Genomic DNA, 19,165 nt, shown 5'->3' on the forward strand with positions numbered 1-19,165 from the left:
GATAAACAGTTGCATAAATCTTTGTTTATCTCACAAATATAATTTACACAACTTTCAAATGCAAACTATGCAATCACAAAAATAATTAGAGCAAAAAATATTACTTACCACAAAATTATGTTTTCACTCACGAATTTTGATGTGTCTGCCTCATGGCCCTACAACTTCTTATGTGGACTAAGGACTAAACTAAGCATGTGCAGAGTGAATTAGGAGAGTCATAAGTTGTTACAACGGACCCGTGTTCCAACTGTCTCCAGTCTCCCCTACACTATTAACACCCAGGCATGCTGGCAGAATGAAACTGTGAGGCAGACAGGAAGTGCACGGACGTGGGTGTGTGTGGGGGGGTGAATACTTCATAAGACGGGGGGGGGGGGGCGTGATTTTCAGAGCGGGTGGGGGATTTAGCGGTAATGCTCGTCAGAGCGCGCGGTAGCGGTCCGTGATTTTTGCTGGGGTTGGGGGTCGGCGTGGGGGGGATAAGCAGTCCATTGTTGTCAGAGTGTGTGTGGGGGGGGTAGCTCCGTGATTATGTGATTGTGTGTGTGGGGGTGATAGCGTCATTGTCCGAGCAGGAGTGAAAGTGAAACTAACTCACTTTAAAGTTTCTCTTATTCTCCGGGCAGCACACACACACAGGAGCAGCGAGCGATAGAATCTCCGCGCACCAAAAAAAGTTAATATATTGGCTATATATTGGCCGATATTGATTAATTGGTGATACGCTATAATCGGCCCGATTAATTGGCCTGCCGATTAATCGGTCAGGCTCTAGTACAAAGACTGGATTTTTGGTGTTTTCACTGACACTGACCTTAATTGTATGTTGTAAATATAAACCAGTTTATATTTTTACGCCTTTTTGGACAGTTCATAGAATATACAAGTTACATAGGTCTGTAAAATTCCACAGTAACTGAAGGAGTCCTGGGAAATCTCAGCATTTACAGACTGAGGCCAAATCTACTGTTGAATTTGCATGACCTTTGACCCTCAGGTGGCAGTGCATGAGAAGTCATACAGCTACAATGCAGAAATACACAGACAAACTTGGAAAACCATTGCCACTGAATATAGTCTGATGCTGCATCCAGAAATGCAACCTGAAACTATTTTACACAAGGAGGAAAAATCAGTTCTGTGCAGAAACACCTAGAAACACTCATCTTAAGTTGACTTAGACAGTGAAAACGTGGTGTGGTGGTGGTGGTGGACATGTGGTGTGGTGGTGGACTGTCCTACTGCAGTCCACCATTTGTCTCTTACTAAAAAAAATATGGACATCATGGAGAGGAGAATCACATACTGGCCACTACAGTGCAGTAACACAGAGCAAAGTGAGTGTCCCAACTTTTTTGGGTGTGTTTCAGGCATCAAAATCAGTTTATATTTGCAAAACGCAATTAATTTGCACAGTGAAACCACTGAAAATCTGTCTCTCTGCTGTTATATAAAGTTTTAAACAAATTAACAAGTCACATATTAAAGTTTTTGATGCATTTTAAAAAATGTCCCAAAATCTCTGGAAATGGAGTTTGTACTCCCTCCTTGCACATGCTTTTTCACATTTCATATCTAGCTGCGTCTTTGCTGCTGTTTATTTATAGATGATCACTCCATCCCATTCCTTCTTCCTACCTTTCCTGCACTCTAACTCCTCTAATCTGAACCCAAACCCTCTGGCCAAAAAAATTCTCCACCTAAACACTCTAATCACCAAAACGTATGGCCATCATAGGAGCTGGCTACAGTAACACTGGATTTCTACACTTGCCAAGTAAGACAAAATACAGTAGTGCTACAATAACAAAATGGAAGATAAGTCCCTCAAATATGGTGCTGACTCCTGCTCTAGAGGCTGAAACGCATTAAGAGTCGATACTTTCCACTTGTGAGTACACTCATTTTCATTTGGCAGACATGCACTAGTGGGGGTTTGTGGGTTATTTTCCCAGAAGGCAGTGAGACAAAGGCAGCCTGATCACATAAAACAGAAAAAGCTGTTGGAGTGGTCTTTTTTCTGATTTGATCCTTCTTGCACTGATGGATAATATCTCCATCTGTCATTGTAAACACAGACATAATATGGCTGAAACAGTTTTTAATCAGATTTTTGGCAGTAGAGTGGTGACAACAGCAGAAAAACAATTCAGACCTGCACTGAGCTGGACTGTTCATATGTAATTTCTCAAATTCTGATATGGCTACAGTGAGTTAAACTGCCTCAAAATGCGTTTCTGCCTTTAACACACACAATTCTCAATTGAAATATGCATCCTAGGACAATGTAAAAATGCTAGCACCAAGCTCTGAGCCCTCAAACATTCAATCCATGACCCTTAAAGAAACACATTCAGACAAATACATTCAAAGTGGAATTTCCATCTCTACCTTCTAACATTCAGACAACCTCTTCAAAGCTGAAGTCTGATCCTTGTTTCCCCCAGACCTGGTACCTCAAACCTTAACATGTTAAACTTAAAACTATAAATCCGCACCCCCGTCCCCTTTCATTGTCGCTTCAGGCCTGGAGAGTGCTCAGTCTAGGAGCTAATAATCTGACCTGACCAGGTCTCATGCTTGGTGCCCGGGTTCAGGTGGGTGATGACCACCTCGACTGCCTGGATCTTCTGGTTCTTGGGAGGGATGGGACACACCTTGTACGTGACCTCATCTCCTTCCATAGGCACATACTCTCCCTCGATGCTGTCAGAGAAACAAACAAGCAAAATTTTATGACTTCAGTATCAGTTTGTCAGCAGGATTATGCAAAAGCTGTTACACTTGTTTTCATGATTCATTCATTTTCTGAACCTGCTTTATCCTCACTAGGGTCACGGGGGTCGCTTGGAGCCTATCCCAACTACTGGACATGTCGCCAGTTCATAGCAGCTGACATATAGAGACAAACAATCATTCTCACCTCTGGGCAATTTAGATTAACCAATTAACCTATTGGTGCATGTCTTTGGATGGTGGGAGGAAGCTGGAGTACCCGGAGAGAACCCACGCAGTCAACATGCAAACTCCCCATCGACTGGTGTTGGAATCGAACCCAGGACCTTATTTCTGTGAGGCACGAATGCTATCAACTGCACCATTGTGTTGCTGTGTTTTCATGAAACATACAGAAATATAAAACAAAAAACAATATCACGATTGTTACATTTTACCTCAGGCAATTTAATGTTTTATTTCTGCACATTTTACATATATAATTTAGTTTAACCTGATTAATGTACTTAATACATTCATTGCTTTGATGGTTCCTTTACTGTTTTATCATATAACTAGATTGCATTTTGGATCACAATTTATTTAGTCTTTAGGTATCATTCTTATTGTTTCATTGTTTTCTTTACAATATTCCTATACCAAAATACACAGCCTGGCCAAAAAGACACACTCATCCAAAAGTCCCACACCCAACATTTTGTTTGAATATGACCCCTTTAGCTTTGTTTCAATAAGCTTATGCATTGTCATTTTCATTTCATTTCAGGAAATACTGATACTGGCACAAGGAACAAATGATTTTTGGTGGTGATCGGGGGTGGCGGGGGTGGGGGGGCCACAGATCTGCCTTGGCGGAGGTCTGTGCTCTCTTTTCTCGAAAAGCACTCGTAGAGCGCAGACCTCCGCCAAGGCAGATAAGTGGTCCCCCCCACCCCTGATCACCACCAAAAATCATTTGTTCTTTGTGCCAGTATCAACATTTCCTGAAATTTTCATCCAAATCCGTCCATAACTTTTTGAGTTATCTTGCACACGGACAGACAGACAGACAAACCAGCGCCCACAAAAACATAACCTCCTTGGTGGAGGTAAAAAAGAACCGGCATCCTCTACCGCTAATGTCCACAGCGTTTGAACAGCTCCAGGGGGCACAAGTGTTTACTAAGTTGGATCTGTGAAATGCTTACCACTTAGGATCAGAGCTGGTGATGAGTGGAAGACAGGTTTTAGCACCCCTTCTGGTCATTTTGAGTGTATGATGATGCCATTTGGGTTATCCAATGCTCCAGCAGTGTTCCAGAACATTGTCCTCCGTGAATTCCTCAACCGATTTGTCTTTGTTTATTTAGATGATATTTTGATTATTTCACCCAACCATGAAATCCACATCCAACATGTAACCCAAGTCCTGCACAAACTATTAGAACATCATTATTCATTAAAGCTGAGAAGTGTGAATTTCATACCACCTCTGTCACCTTCTTAGGATTTGTTATCTCTCCCAATAAGGTTGAGATGGACCCTTCTAAAGTTAGTGCAGTGATTGGCCAGTTCCAACCAACCGATAGAAGGTCCAGCAATTTTTGGGGTTCACCAACTTCTATAGGAAGATTATAAGAAACTTCAGCTACGTCGCCTCACCACTACATGCACTCACATCACCCAAGGCTGACTTTATCTGGACTCCACAGGCAGCGGAGGCATTTCAGCATCTTAAGTGGTCCTTCACCACTGCTCCTGTACTCACTATTCCTGACCCCCAATTACAATTTGTGGTGGAGGTTGACGTCTCCAGCGAGGGGATAGAGGCGATCCTCTTGCAAAGATCCAGCAAGGATAACTGACTGCACCCATGTGCCTTCCTCTCGCGGAGACTGACGACCGCCGAGAGAAACTATGACATGGGCAACAAGGAGCTGTTGGCCGTCAAGGCAGCACTCAAGGAATGGAGTCACTGGTTGGAGGGAGCTCCAGTTCCTCCTCTTTTCTGGACAGATCATAAAAACCTTGAATACATCCGCAAAGTTAAGAGACTCAATGCCAGACAAGCCAGATGGACGTTATTCTTCAGTCATTTTAATTTTGTTTTGTCTTACAGGCCCGGGTCAAAGAATGGAAAGCCGGACGCCCTCTCCTGCCTCCATGATCCCGAGCCCACAGCCAAAACTCCCAAACCCATCCTTCCACCTGCCCGTGTGGTTGGAGTGGTGAGTTGGCCAATAGAAGAACAGGTAAAATGTGAAAATGGTGCGAGCTCACTACCTGAGGGATGCCTGCCAGACTGATTGTTTGTCTCCGAAAACCCGAGGTCACAGGTCATTCACTGGGCCTACACCTCGCTGCTTACCTGCCACCCAGGAGCAGTTATGTGGTTCGTCGGTGATTTTGGTGGCCTGCCCTGGACCATGATGTTAAAGAGTATGTCGCCGCATGTACTGTCTGTGCCCGAAATAAGTCCTCTTCCCAGAAACCGCAGGGATTCCTCCAACCTCTCCCAGTTCCCAGCCGACCCTGGTCTGACATATCAATGGACTTTGTCACAGGTTTGCCCCCTTCACAGGGAAACACCATCATGACTGTGATAGATAGATTCTCCAAGGTGGTACATTTCATTGCCCTACCTAAACTTCCTTCAGCCAGAGAAACTGCTCAAGTGTTGCTTCATCAGGTTGTCCGTGTGCATGGGATTCCTAGGCACATAGTGTCAGATTGAGGCCCTCAATTCTCTTCCAAGTTCTGGAAGGAGTTCTGCGCATTACTGGGAGCCACAGTCAGCCTTACATCTGGTTACCACCCGGAGTCAAATGGGGAGACGGAGCGGCTAAATCAGGAATTAGAAACATATCTACGTTGTTTGGTGTCTTAGAACCCTTCGACTTGGAGCGAGCATCTTCTTTGGGTGGAGTATGCTCATAACACATTGCCGACTGCTGCTACTGGTCTGTCCCCATTTCACTGTGTTTTTGGTTTTCAACCTCCCATCTTCCCCAGCTCAGAGAAGGAGGTGACGGGGCCGTCTGCACATGCGATGGTGAGGAGATGCCGCTGAGTTTGGGTGGCTGCTCGTAAGATCCTCCAGCGGAGCGCTGCCCGCATGAAGTGCTGATTGCCGGCGGCGTGCAGCACTGGGGTACAGACCAGGGCAGCAAGTTTGGCTCTCAACCAAAGACCTCCCCCTCCATGTGAACAGCAGAAAGCTCGCTCCAAGCTTCAGTGGTCCTTTCCCCATATCTAAAATAATTAACCCTGTGTCTGTCCACCTCCGTCTGCCCAGGTTGCTCCGGGTGCACCCCACGTTCCATGTTAGCCATCTCAAGCCAGTCACCGAAAGTCCTCTGGTCCTTCCCACTCCACCTCCTCATCTGGTCGATGATGGACCAGTATACACTGTCAAGAAGCTCCTGGCGGCCAGACAGAGGGGCAGGGGCAGACAAGTTTTGGTTGATTTGGAGGGTTATGGGCCTGAGGAAAGGTCATGGGTCCCTGCTAGGTTCATTCTGGATACAGACCTCCTCATGAGGAGAGACTTTGATCGTCAAAACCAACCACAGCCTGGTCTGTCTGGAGCCATCCCTAGAGGGAGGGGTACTGTGACATACCGCCCTCACCAGTGTTAGCAATTTATGTTAGTTGGTTTTGTTCACTTCCTGTTTTATTTTGGTGAGGGGTTTTGTTCACTTGTGTGCACTGTGTCTGTCTTGTCTGCATTCTCCCTGATTCTTTTGATTATCTGCACCTGGGGCTCATTACCTCAATCACTTACCTCTCCTCGTGTCTGTTGTCAGTGCGTCTTTCATGTCATGCCATGCCAAGATCTTCCTCAACCTTCTCCTGCTCCACCGTGTTGCATTGCCAAGCTCTTATTGTAAGTTTTTGATTCCATGTTGGTGAAGACCTTCTTGTTAGTTTTTTGATACCACATTTGTGAAGACCTTTTTGTTAGTTTTTAGATTCCACATTTGTGAAGATCGTTTTGTTAGTTTGTGATTCCACGTATGTGAAGATATTTTTTGTTCCTCATTTTGAGTAAATAAAGACTCAAATTAAGTTCCATCACTCTCTGTCTCGTGCATTTGGGTCCAAGCCTTGTGAACTCGTAACAGCAATGTAGGGAATTTTTCAATTTGACTGAATAATCAGATCGTGGGGGCCTCAGTGAAGGTGTACACTTGAATACATTTCTTTAGTTTTTCTAGCGCAGTGATTCATAAACTTTTTCAGCTCAGGCCCAGAAGTAAACAAAATAAAAACATGAAATGCCACCTCCTGATTCTTCCACTGTTAAAATCTTGTTTCTGAAAGTCTATTTAATTTTTTGTCTTTTTCTATTTTTTATGTCATTTAAATCTTGTTGTGTCTTTAAAGTTTTTTGAGTGTTTTAATCTTTTTCCATCTTTTATATCATATTAGGGGTTGTTTTATGAATATTTTTTGTCTTTTACAGTGTTTTTGTCTTGCTACAACTTTGACATCATGTTATTAGGCCCGAGCCGAGTAAAGCCGGCGCAGGGCCTATTGAGTCTGCAGTGGGCGCATGGGGACGAAATCGCCAGTGACGCGGTCACCTTTCGCCACTCTCACACATATTCACATTCACGGCACTGAGACCTTTCCGAAGATGTACATGACGTGCACAAATCGCATACTTACACCTGCTCAGAATGAATGGGAGTCAATGGGACACGCCAAGTTGGGGTCAGTCGAGTGTGTAAGTGCACGACACGTGACATCTGACCCCACAGACATGTGGGGGACCTTGAGAGCTTTCACATAAGGCCAAATATGTGGTTGCCATAGAAACAGCTATGTTGTTCTTGCTCAGATTATTATCACTTTTTTTTAATTTATTTATTTAATTTCATTTCATTTCATTTTATTTTTCTTCTCTTGCTCTTTGAGCTCAAATTTGACCCCCTGAACATCTACGAAAGCTCACCAAATTTTGCCCAAAATTCAGAAGTGTGTGAAATTGAATTTACATATAGGTTTTGTAGATGTCAGTAAAGAAATGTTGCGGCAGCGCCGCCTTGAAAAGTGGAAATGCATCACACCAATGGGAGCACGTCCAACACAAAGTTTGTCATAGAGCCACGAAAATTGGTACACAGATTCATCATGAGGAGACAAACAAAAAGATATTATTATGGCCACGCCCCTAAACCAACCCTTAGTCGGCCATATTGGATTGAAATTTCCAAAATGCTGAGTCAGCGTTTTCGCTGACGTCGTATTTTAACTATCTCCTCCTTGGGTGTTTGGCCGAATGAGCTCAAAATCGGTGTACAGTATCTAGAGAAGTGGGGCATCAAAAGTTAGCTGAATTTTTGGGATCAGTTTTACCGTTTTTGTGCAAGAAGGTCGCAAAATTTGCAAAGTTTTTTCAGAAATTTGCCTTTACAAATCTTGCTTCAGTTTGGACATACGATCACCGATTTGGCTCAAATTTGAATCAGTTGTCAATCTCCCAGGCCTACAGTTATTTATTGGAAGAAATTTTAATTTTGCGCTATAGTGCCCCCTACAAAGTTACCTTTACAAAAATTGCTTCAGCGCGGATATACGATCACCGATTTGGCTCAAATTTGAGTCAGCTGTCTGTCTCCCAGGTCTACACCCACTGATCTGAAAAATTTGAAATTTGGCTCCATAGCGCCCCCTACAAATTTAATTTTACTAAAATTAGTTCAGTTTGGACACACGATCACCCATTTGCCTCAAATTTGAATCAGTTGCCAATCTCCCAGGCCTACACCCATTTGTCAGAAGACAATGAAAATTCACACAATAGCGCCCCCTACAAATTTACCTTTGCGAAAATTGCATCAGTTCAGACATACGAACACCGATTTGGCTGAAATTTGACTCAGTGGTACATCTCACAGGCCTACACCCATTCAATGGAATAAATTGAATGTTGGCTGTATAGCGCCCCCTACAGATTTACTTACACAAAAATTTCTTTAGTTCGTACATATGAACACCGATTTACCTCCAATTTGAGTCAACTGTCAGTCTCCTAGGTCTACACCCATTTGTCAGAAGACATTGAAAATTCACACAATAGCGCTCGCTACAAATTTACCTTTGTGAAAATTGCATCAGTTCAGACATAAGAACACCAATTTGGCTCAAATTTGACTCAGTGGTACATCTCACAGGCCTACACCCATTCACTGGAATAAATTGAATTTTGGCTGTACAGCACCCCCTACAGATTTACTTATACAAAAATTTCTTTGGTTCGTACATATGAACACCAATTTACCTCAAATTTGAGTCAACTGTCAGTCTCCCAGGCCTACACCAATTCATCAGAAGACATTAAAATTTGGTGCTAGAGCGCCACCTGCTGAGCGATGGACATGCTTGTACTGGACATGCCCGTGGCGAGGGCCTTTAGATGCCGCTTGCAGCTTTAATTGTATTATGTTTTTGATGTCTTGTGATTATATGTCTTCCTCTTGATCTCTTTCCAGAGGTGTATAAGACAGGTGGTGTGATCCAGAAATTAAATCTTTTCAAAGGATGGATAAGAGTTGATTTCCTTCTTGATTCTAACATAAGGATGTAGTTACTTCTACTCATTATACTACAACTGTGTTTCTTAAACTCAGTCAACTCAGCCCAAAATGAGTTGCAAATCTTTTTTTAAAGACACTTTTGGTGCTTTTTTTGCCTTTATTTGTGAAGAGGGAGACAGTAGCCCCTTTTACACAACACTTCTGTTACAGGAATATTTCACCTTTATTCCAGAACAACTTGTAAAAATGAAATGGTGGGATAATTTGGTCCCACCTTTATCGCGGCTTTGTAACGCCTCTGGAGGTAGTAACAGAACTGTGATAAAGGTGGAATTATGATTCCGGAACGCTATGTAAAAGGAACACCTCTCGTTCCACAACCAAGGTGTGACATTTTGATGATGTCTTGCGTGTGCGACCCCGTGCCAGGGGGATTTAAAAATGAGCACGGTCCATGTACAGTAAACAAACATATCAACATGACCAGAAAGATGTCGAATTGGGGAGATGCAGAGATCCGTGAGCTGTTGTCACTTCGGGCGGAGGACTCTATGCATGGTAACATTTGTTGAACGGTGAAAGACAGGCTGACTCCGGAGAGGTTAGCAACACCAATATGCTTAGGGTAGTTCCCACACACAAGTTAAGCATCACACTATAAGCTGCCCTGTGTCACTGCCCCTTTGATTCCGGAATGCAGGTCCGTTGTGTAAAAGTCCAGCCAGCTCTGTTACTCTTTTAGCTTGCTGTGTAAATCGGTCAGTGGTGGCAAAAAGGTGGGAGCACCATCTCACCTTTTTCCGGGATCTCTGTGTAAAAGTGGCTAGTGAGAGGGGAACTGACATACAGCAAAGGACCAAGGCCAGGAATCATTATGTGGTCTACCAGTTGAACCACTGGGGCGCCACAACAGAAATGTTTTGATTGGATTGCCAAAGAGCACAACTGACTTCAGCAGTGCCTTGCAAAATGCAGAGACAAGCCTCAGTTGTAAAAGACACAACAAGATGAAAATGACATAAAAGTGTAGACTTTCAGAGTCATCAGTGTTGCTAGTTAAGGAACAGCACTTGTTTGAAGTGATTGTGATGTTACCTTTTTATCCTTAAGTGACATTTCAACAGTAAAATCCATTTAAGTCAACACTGTGTTAATGGCAAGGCTGCACAATTGCAAAATTCTTGGCTGATCCTGATATTTAAAACAAAATTTTGGCTGATAGATAATAGAGATGTTACTTTCTTATTTTTGTTTTTGTTGTTATTTACCGCCTATTAACAAAAAAACATATTTATAATGAAACAGTAATGATAATAATATTCAAAGAAATTAAAGTCTGCCAGCTCTTCACCACATTATTTACTGAATAAACACAAATTCAAACAGAAATTTATGAAGAAAAAAAAAACCCTTTGTACAACACGACAGATAAATATCTGCCACTGCTATTGACATAAACATCTTATATGCTGATAATGATATTGACTGACAGACGATAGAGCTGTTACTAGCCAGCTAGACGTAACTGACTGGACACTGGCTGATATCAGCCAAAGTCCAGCCAATATATTAGTCCATTCCCATTTGATGGTGGAAGAATCAGTAAAAATGCAGACATAAGGACAATTCATGACATAATTTGGTAGACTTGGGTCCAGAGGAGACACAACACATCTCCTGGGTCTCAAGCTGAGGACATTTGAGAAGCAGTGACACAGTGACTCACTCAGAGATGTGGACAAAGATGTCCTCTCCTCCATGAGTGGGGCGTATGAATCCATGACCCTGAGACCTGGAGAAGTTCTTACACACCCCTTTAAATACAGGACCTGATTTGGCTCGCACTGTCCTGCAGAGATAGACAAACAGAAGGGACAAACAATGAATTATTGCTAATTAAAAATTATTGCACTAAAGAAAAGTTTGTAAAGATTACTTACGCTGAGTATGTTCGGGTGCGTTTAGTGGGCAGGGGGCTGGGCAGCTCTCCAGGCTGAGGCGGTTTCCTCTCTCTCTCCCAAATCCGACTTCCCTCTCTGAAGAAGGGAAAAGAGAGCTGCAGAGGGGTGCGGGGGGAAGCCAGCGGCAGCGGAGGTTCTGCTGGTGACGAGGTGTCTGGGTCTGACATCTTAATCTGTTAGAGGCAGGTTTTGTTTGGGTGGATGGATTTTTGTTTTTGAAGTCACCTCTGAAGGCAAACAAGGGTTGAAGGAAGGAGGAACGGAGGGTTAGACCTCCTGCATGGCAAGAGTGTTGGTGATGGAGAGGAGATGTTCAGAGACAACGTCTGACAGCTGAAGAGAAGAGCAACAGCACTCTGAAATCAAGGGACAGAAAAAAAAGACGTCACCAAAACACACCCAGTGTGACCTTTGCAATGTTTATTTTATAATTCTGTATAAATCCTGTATATTTCTTCTGTAATAAAGTTAGCACAAACCCAGAATCCAAATGCAGAACTCCGACAACAAAAGTTAGTTCCAAAAGGTTTATTGTTCACACACAGGTGAAAAAATATAATGAGTGACAGAATCTTGAGGATAATGGTGGGGGATTTTCTCCTCAGATTAGTCCTCCGGATCGAGGGCAGCAGCCCGTCTCCCCGAGCGGTGTTAGGATTCTTTTCCCCGACTGGGGAAAAGCAAAGGGAGGTCAGGGACGGAAACAGGTCATACACAGGCAGGCTAACAATCGAGCAACAGGACATAAGGACTAGGCAAACTCACGTACCGGTAGTCAGGGCGAGAAGGTCAAAACCAGATCAGATGAGGCAGACAAAACCGACAGGGATCAAGCAGAAGACGAGAAACCGAGGAATCCAAAACAGGTCAAAAAACAGGCAAGCAAACGAACAAACGAGGTCAAGAACGCTGGTCTGAACTACTGGAGTTACAAACTGGCGACTGACAAGGGGAAAAGACAGGGTTTAAATACACAAAAGGGAGGGAAGACAACTAGACACAGGTGGAGCAAATCAGGGCGGAGACAGGTAATCAGGACAGAGGTCAGGATGAGCGGGGAACAGGAAGTAAAGACGACAGACAAGACACATGAGGGAAAACTTAACAAAATAAAACAGGAAGTGACACACAAAACATAAAAGACAGACAAAACCAGACTATTGTCTGGCAACAGGTATGACATCTTCATTATAACCATATAATTTTTAATAACACAAACAATATTTTTACACACTAATTCATGTATATTTCTTTATCATATTGAAACTAAATTGTCTAGTACACACTGTACAAGTTTTTGTTCGAATTGTGTCTTAATAGAGTGCTTGTATATCTATATTTGCATATTTATATATTCAGAGCTATATAGCCTAAACGTTTGCATATTTTGAGCTTTATAAACATGTAGACATTTTTTTTTTCTATTTTTCTTTTTTTGTTGTACTGTTCATTTCTTTCCTGCTACTGTTTCTCACACTTAAATGGAGCAACTGTAACACACAATAAATTCCTGCTGGGATTAATAAAGTATTCTGATTCTGATTTATTAGGCCTGAGCCGAGTAAAGCCGGCGCAGGGCCTATTGAGTCTGCAGTGGGCGCATGGGGTGAAAATCGCCAGTGACGCGGTCGCCTTTCGCCACTGTCACCACTCTCACACATATTCACATTCATGGCACTGAGACCTTTCCGAAGATGTACATGACCTGTGCACAAATCGCATATTTACACCTGCTCAGAATGAATGGGAGTCAATGGGACACGCTCACTCGGGGTCAGTCACGTGGGTGTAAGTGCACGACACGTGACATCTGACTCCACAGACATGTGGGGGACCTCGAGAGCTTTCAAATAAGGCCAGATATGTGGTTGCCATAGAAACGGCTATATTGTTCTTGCTCAGATTATTAGGCCCGAGCCAAGTAAAGCCGGCGCAGGGCCTATTGAGTCTGCAGTGGGCGCATGGGGAAAAAATTGCCAGTGACGCGGTCGCCTTTCGCCACTGTTGCCACTCTCACACACATTCACATTCAAGGCACTGAGACCTTTCCGAAGATGTATATGACATGTGCACAAATTGCATATTTACACCTGCTCAGAATGAATGGGAGTCAAGGGGACACGGCAAGTCGGGATCAGTCACGCAGGTGTAAGTGCACGACACGTGACATCTGACCCCATAGACATGTGGGGGACCTCGAGAGCTTTCAAATAAGGCCAAATACGTGGTTACCATGGAAACAGCTATACTGTTCGTGCTCAGATTATTATTATTTTTATTATTTTTATTTTTTTGTCTTATTAGGCCCGAGCCGAGTAAAGCCGGCGCAGGGCCTATTGAGTCTGCAGTGGGCGCATGGGGACGAAATCGCCAGTGACGCGGTAGCCTTTCGCCACTGTCGCCACTCTCACACATATTCACATTCACGGCACTGAGACCTTTCCGAAGATGTATATGACACGTGCACAAATCGCATATTTACACCTGCTCAGAATGAATGGGAGTATATGGGACACGCCCACTCGGGGTCAGTCATGTGTGTGTAAGTGCACGACACGTGACATCTGACCCCACAGACATGTGGGGGACCTCGAGAGCTTTCACATAAGGCCAAATACGTGGTTGACACGGAAACGGCTATATTGTCCTTGCTCAGATTCTTATTATTTTTCTTTATTAGGCCCGAGCCGAGTAAAGCTGGCGCAGGGCCTATTGAGTCTGCAGTGGGCGCATGGGGACGAAATTGCCAGTGACGCGGTCACCTTTCGCCACTGTCGCCACTCTCACACATATTCACATTCACGGCACTGAGACATTTCCGACGATGTATATGACGTGCACAAATCGCATATTTACACCTGCTCCGAATGAATGGGAGTAAATGGGACACGCCCACTCGGGGTCAGTCACATGTGTGTAAGTGCACGACAGGTGACATCTGACCCCACACACATGTGGGGGACCTCGAGAACTTTCAAAAAAGGGAAAATACGTGGTTGCCATAGAAACGGCTATATTGTTCTTGCTCAGATTATTATTATTTTTATTTTTATTTTTTTGTCTTATTTTTCTTTCTCCTGCGCTTTGAGCTCAATTTTGACTCTCTGAACATTTACGAAAACTCACCAAATTTTGCCTAAAATTCAGAAGTGTGAGAAATTGAATTTACATATAGGTTTATTAGATGTCGGTAAAGAAATGTTGCGGCAGCGCCCCCTTGAAAAGTGCAAATGCATTGCGCCAATGGGAGCGCATCCAACATAAAGTTTGTCGTAGAGCCACGAAAATCGGTACACAGATTCATCATGAGGAGACAAAAAAAATATATTATTATGGCCACGCCCCTAAACCAACCCTTAGTCGGCCATATTGGATTGAATTTTCCAAAATGCTGAGTCAGCGTTTTCGCTGAAGTTGTATTTTAACTATCTCCTACTAAGCCGTTTGGCCGAATGAGCTCAAAATCGAAGTACAGTATCTAGAGAAGTGGGGCATCAAAAGTTAGCCGAATTTTTTGAATCTGCATCACTGTTTTTGTGTGACGAGGTTGCAAATTGTGCGAAGTTTTTTCGAAAATTTACCATCATAAAAATTGCTTCAGCTCAGACATACGAACAACGATTTCGCTGAAATTTGACTCAGACGTCCATCTCCCAGGCCTACACCCATTTATTAAAAGAAATTAAAATTTCACACTATAGCGCCCCCTACAAATGTACATTTACAAAAATGACATCAGTTCGGACATACGAAAACCGATTTGGCTCAAATTTGACTCAGACATCTGTCTCAAAGGCCTACACCTATTTATCAAAAGAAACTGAAATTTTGCACTACAGCGCCCCCTACAAAATTTTTTTATATTTTTTATTAAAATTGCTTCAGTTCGGACATACGAACACCAATTTGGCTCAAATTTGACTCAGACGTCTATATCCCAGGCCTACACCCATTTATCAGAAAAATTTTAAATTTGGCACCATAGCGCCCCCTACAATGTTACCTTTACGAAAATTACTTCACGTTAGACATGCGAAAACCAATTTGGCTCAAATTTGAATCAGTTGTCAATCTCCCAGGCCTACACCCATTTATCAAAAGAAATTGCCACTTCGCTCAGTAGCGCCCCCTACAAATTTACCTTCACGAAAATTGCATCAGTTCAGACATATGAACACCGATTTGGCTCAAATTTGACTCAGTGGTACATCTCACAGGCCTACACCCATTCAATGGAACAAATTGAATTTTTGCTCATAGCGCCCCCTACAGATTTATATATACAAAATTTTTTTCAGTTCGGACATACGAACACTGATTTGTCTCAAATCAATTGTCAATGTCCCAGGCCTAAACCCATTCATTAGAAGACACAAAATTTGGGGCTACAGCGCCACCTGCTGAACGATGAGCATACTTCCATTGGACGTGCCCTTTGCGAGGGCCTTTAGATGCCGCTTGCGGCTTTAATTTATTTATTTATTTATTTATTTTGTCTTATTTTTCTTTCTCCTGCGCTTTGAGCTCAATTTTGACGCTTTGAACATTTACGAAAACTTACCAAATTTTGCCTAAAATTCAGAAGTGTGAGAAATTGAATTTACATATAGGTTTCGTAGATGTCGGTAAAGAAATGTTGCGGCAGCGCCCCCTTGAAAAGTGGAAATGCATTGCGCCAAAGGGAGCGCGTCAAACATAAAGTTTGTCGTAGAGCCACGAAAATCGGTAGACAGATTCATCATGAGGAGAAAAACAAAAAATATTATTATGGCCACGCCCCTAAACCAACCCTTAGTCGGCCATATTGGATTGAAATTTCCAAAATGCTGAGTCAGCGTTTTCGCTGAAGTTGTATTTTAACTATCTCCTACTAAGCCGTTTGGCCGAATGAGCTCAAAATCGTTGTACAGTATCTAGAGAAGTGGGGCATCAAAATTTAGCCGAATTTTTTGAATCGGCATCACCGTTTTTGTGTGACAAGGTTGCAAACTTTGCAAAGTTGTTTCGAAAATTTACCATCATAAAAATTGCTTCAGCTCAGACATACGAACAGCGATTTGGCTGAAATTTGACTCAGACGTCCATCTCCCAGGCCTACACCCATTTATTAAAAGAAATTGAAATTTCGCACTATAGCGCCCCCTACAAATGTACATTTACAAAAATGACACCAGTTCGGACATACGAACACCGATTTGGCTCAAATTTGACTCAGACATCTGTCTCAAAGGCCTACACCTATTTATCAAAAGGAACTGAAATTTTGCATTACAGCGCCCCCTACAAGAATTTTTAATATTTTTTATTAAAATTGCTTCAGTTCGGACATACGAACACCAATTTGGCTGAAATTTCACTCAGATGTCTATCTCCAAGGCCTACACCCATTTATTAAAAGAAATTGAAATTTCGCACTATAGCGCCCCCTACAAATGTACATTCACAAAAATGAAATCAGTTCGGACATACGAGCACCAATTTGGCTCAAATTTGACTCAGACATCTGTCTCCGCGGCCTACACCTATTTGTCAAAAGAAACTGAAATTTTGCACTACAGCGCCCCCTGCAAAAATTTTTAATATTTTTTTATTAAAATTTCTTCAGTTCGGACATACGAACACCGATTTGGCTCAAATTTGACTCAGACGTCTATCTCCCAGGCCTACACCCATTTATCAGAAATATTTAAAATTCAGTGCCATAGCGCCCCCTACAATTTTACCTTTACGAAAATTACTTCACGTTAGACATACGAATACCAATTTGGCTCAAATTTGAATCAGTGTTCAGTCTCCCAGGCCTACACCCATTTATCAAAAGAAATTGCCACTTCGCTCATTAGCGCCCCCTAATAATTTACCTTCACGAAAATTGCATTAATTCGGACATACAAACACTGATTTAGCTCAAATTTGACTCAGTGGTACATCTCGCAAACCTACATCCATTCAATGGTAGAAATTTATTTTTAGCTGCATAGCGCCCCCTACAGATTTACTTATACAAAAATTTCCTTAGTTCGGACATACAAAGATCTGCCTCAAATTTGAATCAGTTGTCGATCTCCCAGGCCTACACCCATTCATCAGAAGACATTGAAATTTGGTGCTAGAGTGCCACCTGCTGAACGATGGACATACTTCTACTGGACGTGCCCGTGGCGAGGGCCTTTAGATGCCGCTTGCGGCTTTAATTTTTTTTTTTGTCTTATTTTTCTTTCTCCTGCGCTTTGAGCTCAATTTTGACCCCCTGAACATTTACAAAAACTCACCAAATTTTGCCTAAAATTCAGAAGTGCGAGAAATTGAATTTACATATACGTTTCGTAGATGTCGGTAAAGAAATGTTGCGGCAGCGCCCCCTTGAAAAGTGGAAATGCATTGCGCCAATGGGAGCGCGTCCAACATAAAGTTTGTCGTAGAGCCACGAAAATCGGTACACAGATTCATCATGAGGAGACAAAAAAATATATTATTACGGCCACACCCCTAAACCAACCCTTTGTCGGCCATATTGGATTGAAATTTCCAAAATGCTGAGTCAGCGTTTTCGCTGAAGTTGTATTTTAACTATCTCCTACTAAGCCGTTTGGACGAATGAGCTCAAAATCAGTGTACAGTATCTAGAGAAGTGGGGCATCAAAAGTTAGCCGAATTTTTTGAATCGGCATCACCGTTTTTGTGTGACGAGGTTGCAAACTTTGTGAAGTTTTTTCGAAAATTTACCATCACAAAAATTGCTTCAGCTCAGACATACGAACACCGATTTGGCTGAAATTTGACTCAGACATCTATCTCCCAGGCCTACACCCATTTCTTAAAAGAAATTGAAATTTCGCACTATAGCGCCCCCTACAAATGTACATTTACAAAAATGACATCAGTTTGGACATACGAACACCGATTTGGCTCAAATTTGACTCAGACATCTGTCTCCCAGGCCGACACCTATTTATCAAAAGAAACTGAAATTTTGCACAACAGCGCCCCCTACAAAAATTTTCAATATTTTTTATTAAAATAGCTTCAGTTCAGACATACAAACACCAATTTGGCTCAAATTTGACTCAGACGTCTATATCCCAGGCCTACACCCATTTATCAGAAAAATTTTACATTCGGCACCATAGCGCCCCCTACAATGTTACCTTTATGAAAATTACTTCACGTTAGACATGCGAACACCAATTTGGCTCAAATTTGAATCAGTTGTCAATCTCCCAGGCCTACACCCATTTATCAAAAGAAATTGCCACTTCGCTCAGTAGCGCCCCCTACAAATTTACCTTCACGAAAATTGCATCAGTTCAGACATATGAACACCGATTTGGCTCAAATTTGACTCAGTGGTACATCTCACAGGCCTACACCCATTCAATGGAACAAATTGAATTTTGGCTCATAGCGCCCCCTACAGATTTATTTATAGGCCTACACCCATTTGTCAGAAGACACTGAAAATTCAGACAATAGCGCCCCCTACAAATTTACCTTGACGAAAATTGTAACAGTTCAGACATACGAACACCAATTTGGCTCAAATTTGACTCAGTGGTACATCTCCCAGGCCTACATCCATTCAATGGAAGAAATTGAATTTTGGCTGTATAGCGCACCCTACAGATTTGCTTATACAAAAATTTCTGTAGGTCGTACATGCGAACACCGATTTACCTCAAATTTGAGTCAATTGTCAATCTCCCAGGCCTTCACCCATTCATCAGAAGACATTAAAATTTGGTGCTAGAGCGCCACCTGCTGAACAATAGACATGCTTGTACTGGATGTGCCCATGGTGAGGGCCTTTATATGCCGCTTGCGGCTTTTTAAAATTTTTTATTTTTTTTTGTCTTATTTTTTGTTTCTCCTGTGCTTTGAGCTCAATTTTGACTCCCTGAACATTTACAAAAACCCACCAAATTTTGCACAAAATTCAGAAATGCA

The 19,165-nt window shown here is 42.5% G+C and overlaps 1 protein-coding gene across 2 annotated transcripts in view; it reads right to left on the reverse strand.

The window, feature by feature from the left end:
• Positions 1-1,638: 1,638 nt before the first annotated feature.
• The window catches only part of csdc2a (cold shock domain containing C2, RNA binding a), a 38,911-nt gene continuing 21,384 nt past the window's right edge, over positions 1,639-19,165 (reverse strand). Inside the window, exons 2-4 of one of the 2 annotated variants that reach the window (XM_030122063.1) lie at positions 11,201-11,577; positions 10,987-11,109; positions 1,639-2,709 (exon numbers count right to left, since the gene is read on the reverse strand). In XM_030122063.1, coding sequence (XP_029977923.1) covers positions 2,547-2,709; positions 10,987-11,109; positions 11,201-11,388 — 474 coding nt within the window. In that variant the 5' untranslated portion in view covers positions 11,389-11,577 and the 3' untranslated portion in view covers positions 1,639-2,546. Of the gene's footprint in view, positions 2,710-10,986; positions 11,110-11,200; positions 11,605-19,165 lie in introns of those variants that run through there. The other variant, XM_030122064.1, reaches the window with a different exon arrangement.

This window comes from Sphaeramia orbicularis, chromosome 19 (assembly GCF_902148855.1).
Source record: "Sphaeramia orbicularis chromosome 19, fSphaOr1.1, whole genome shotgun sequence".
In the NCBI taxonomy this organism is placed as follows: Eukaryota; Metazoa; Chordata; class Actinopteri; order Kurtiformes; family Apogonidae; genus Sphaeramia; species Sphaeramia orbicularis.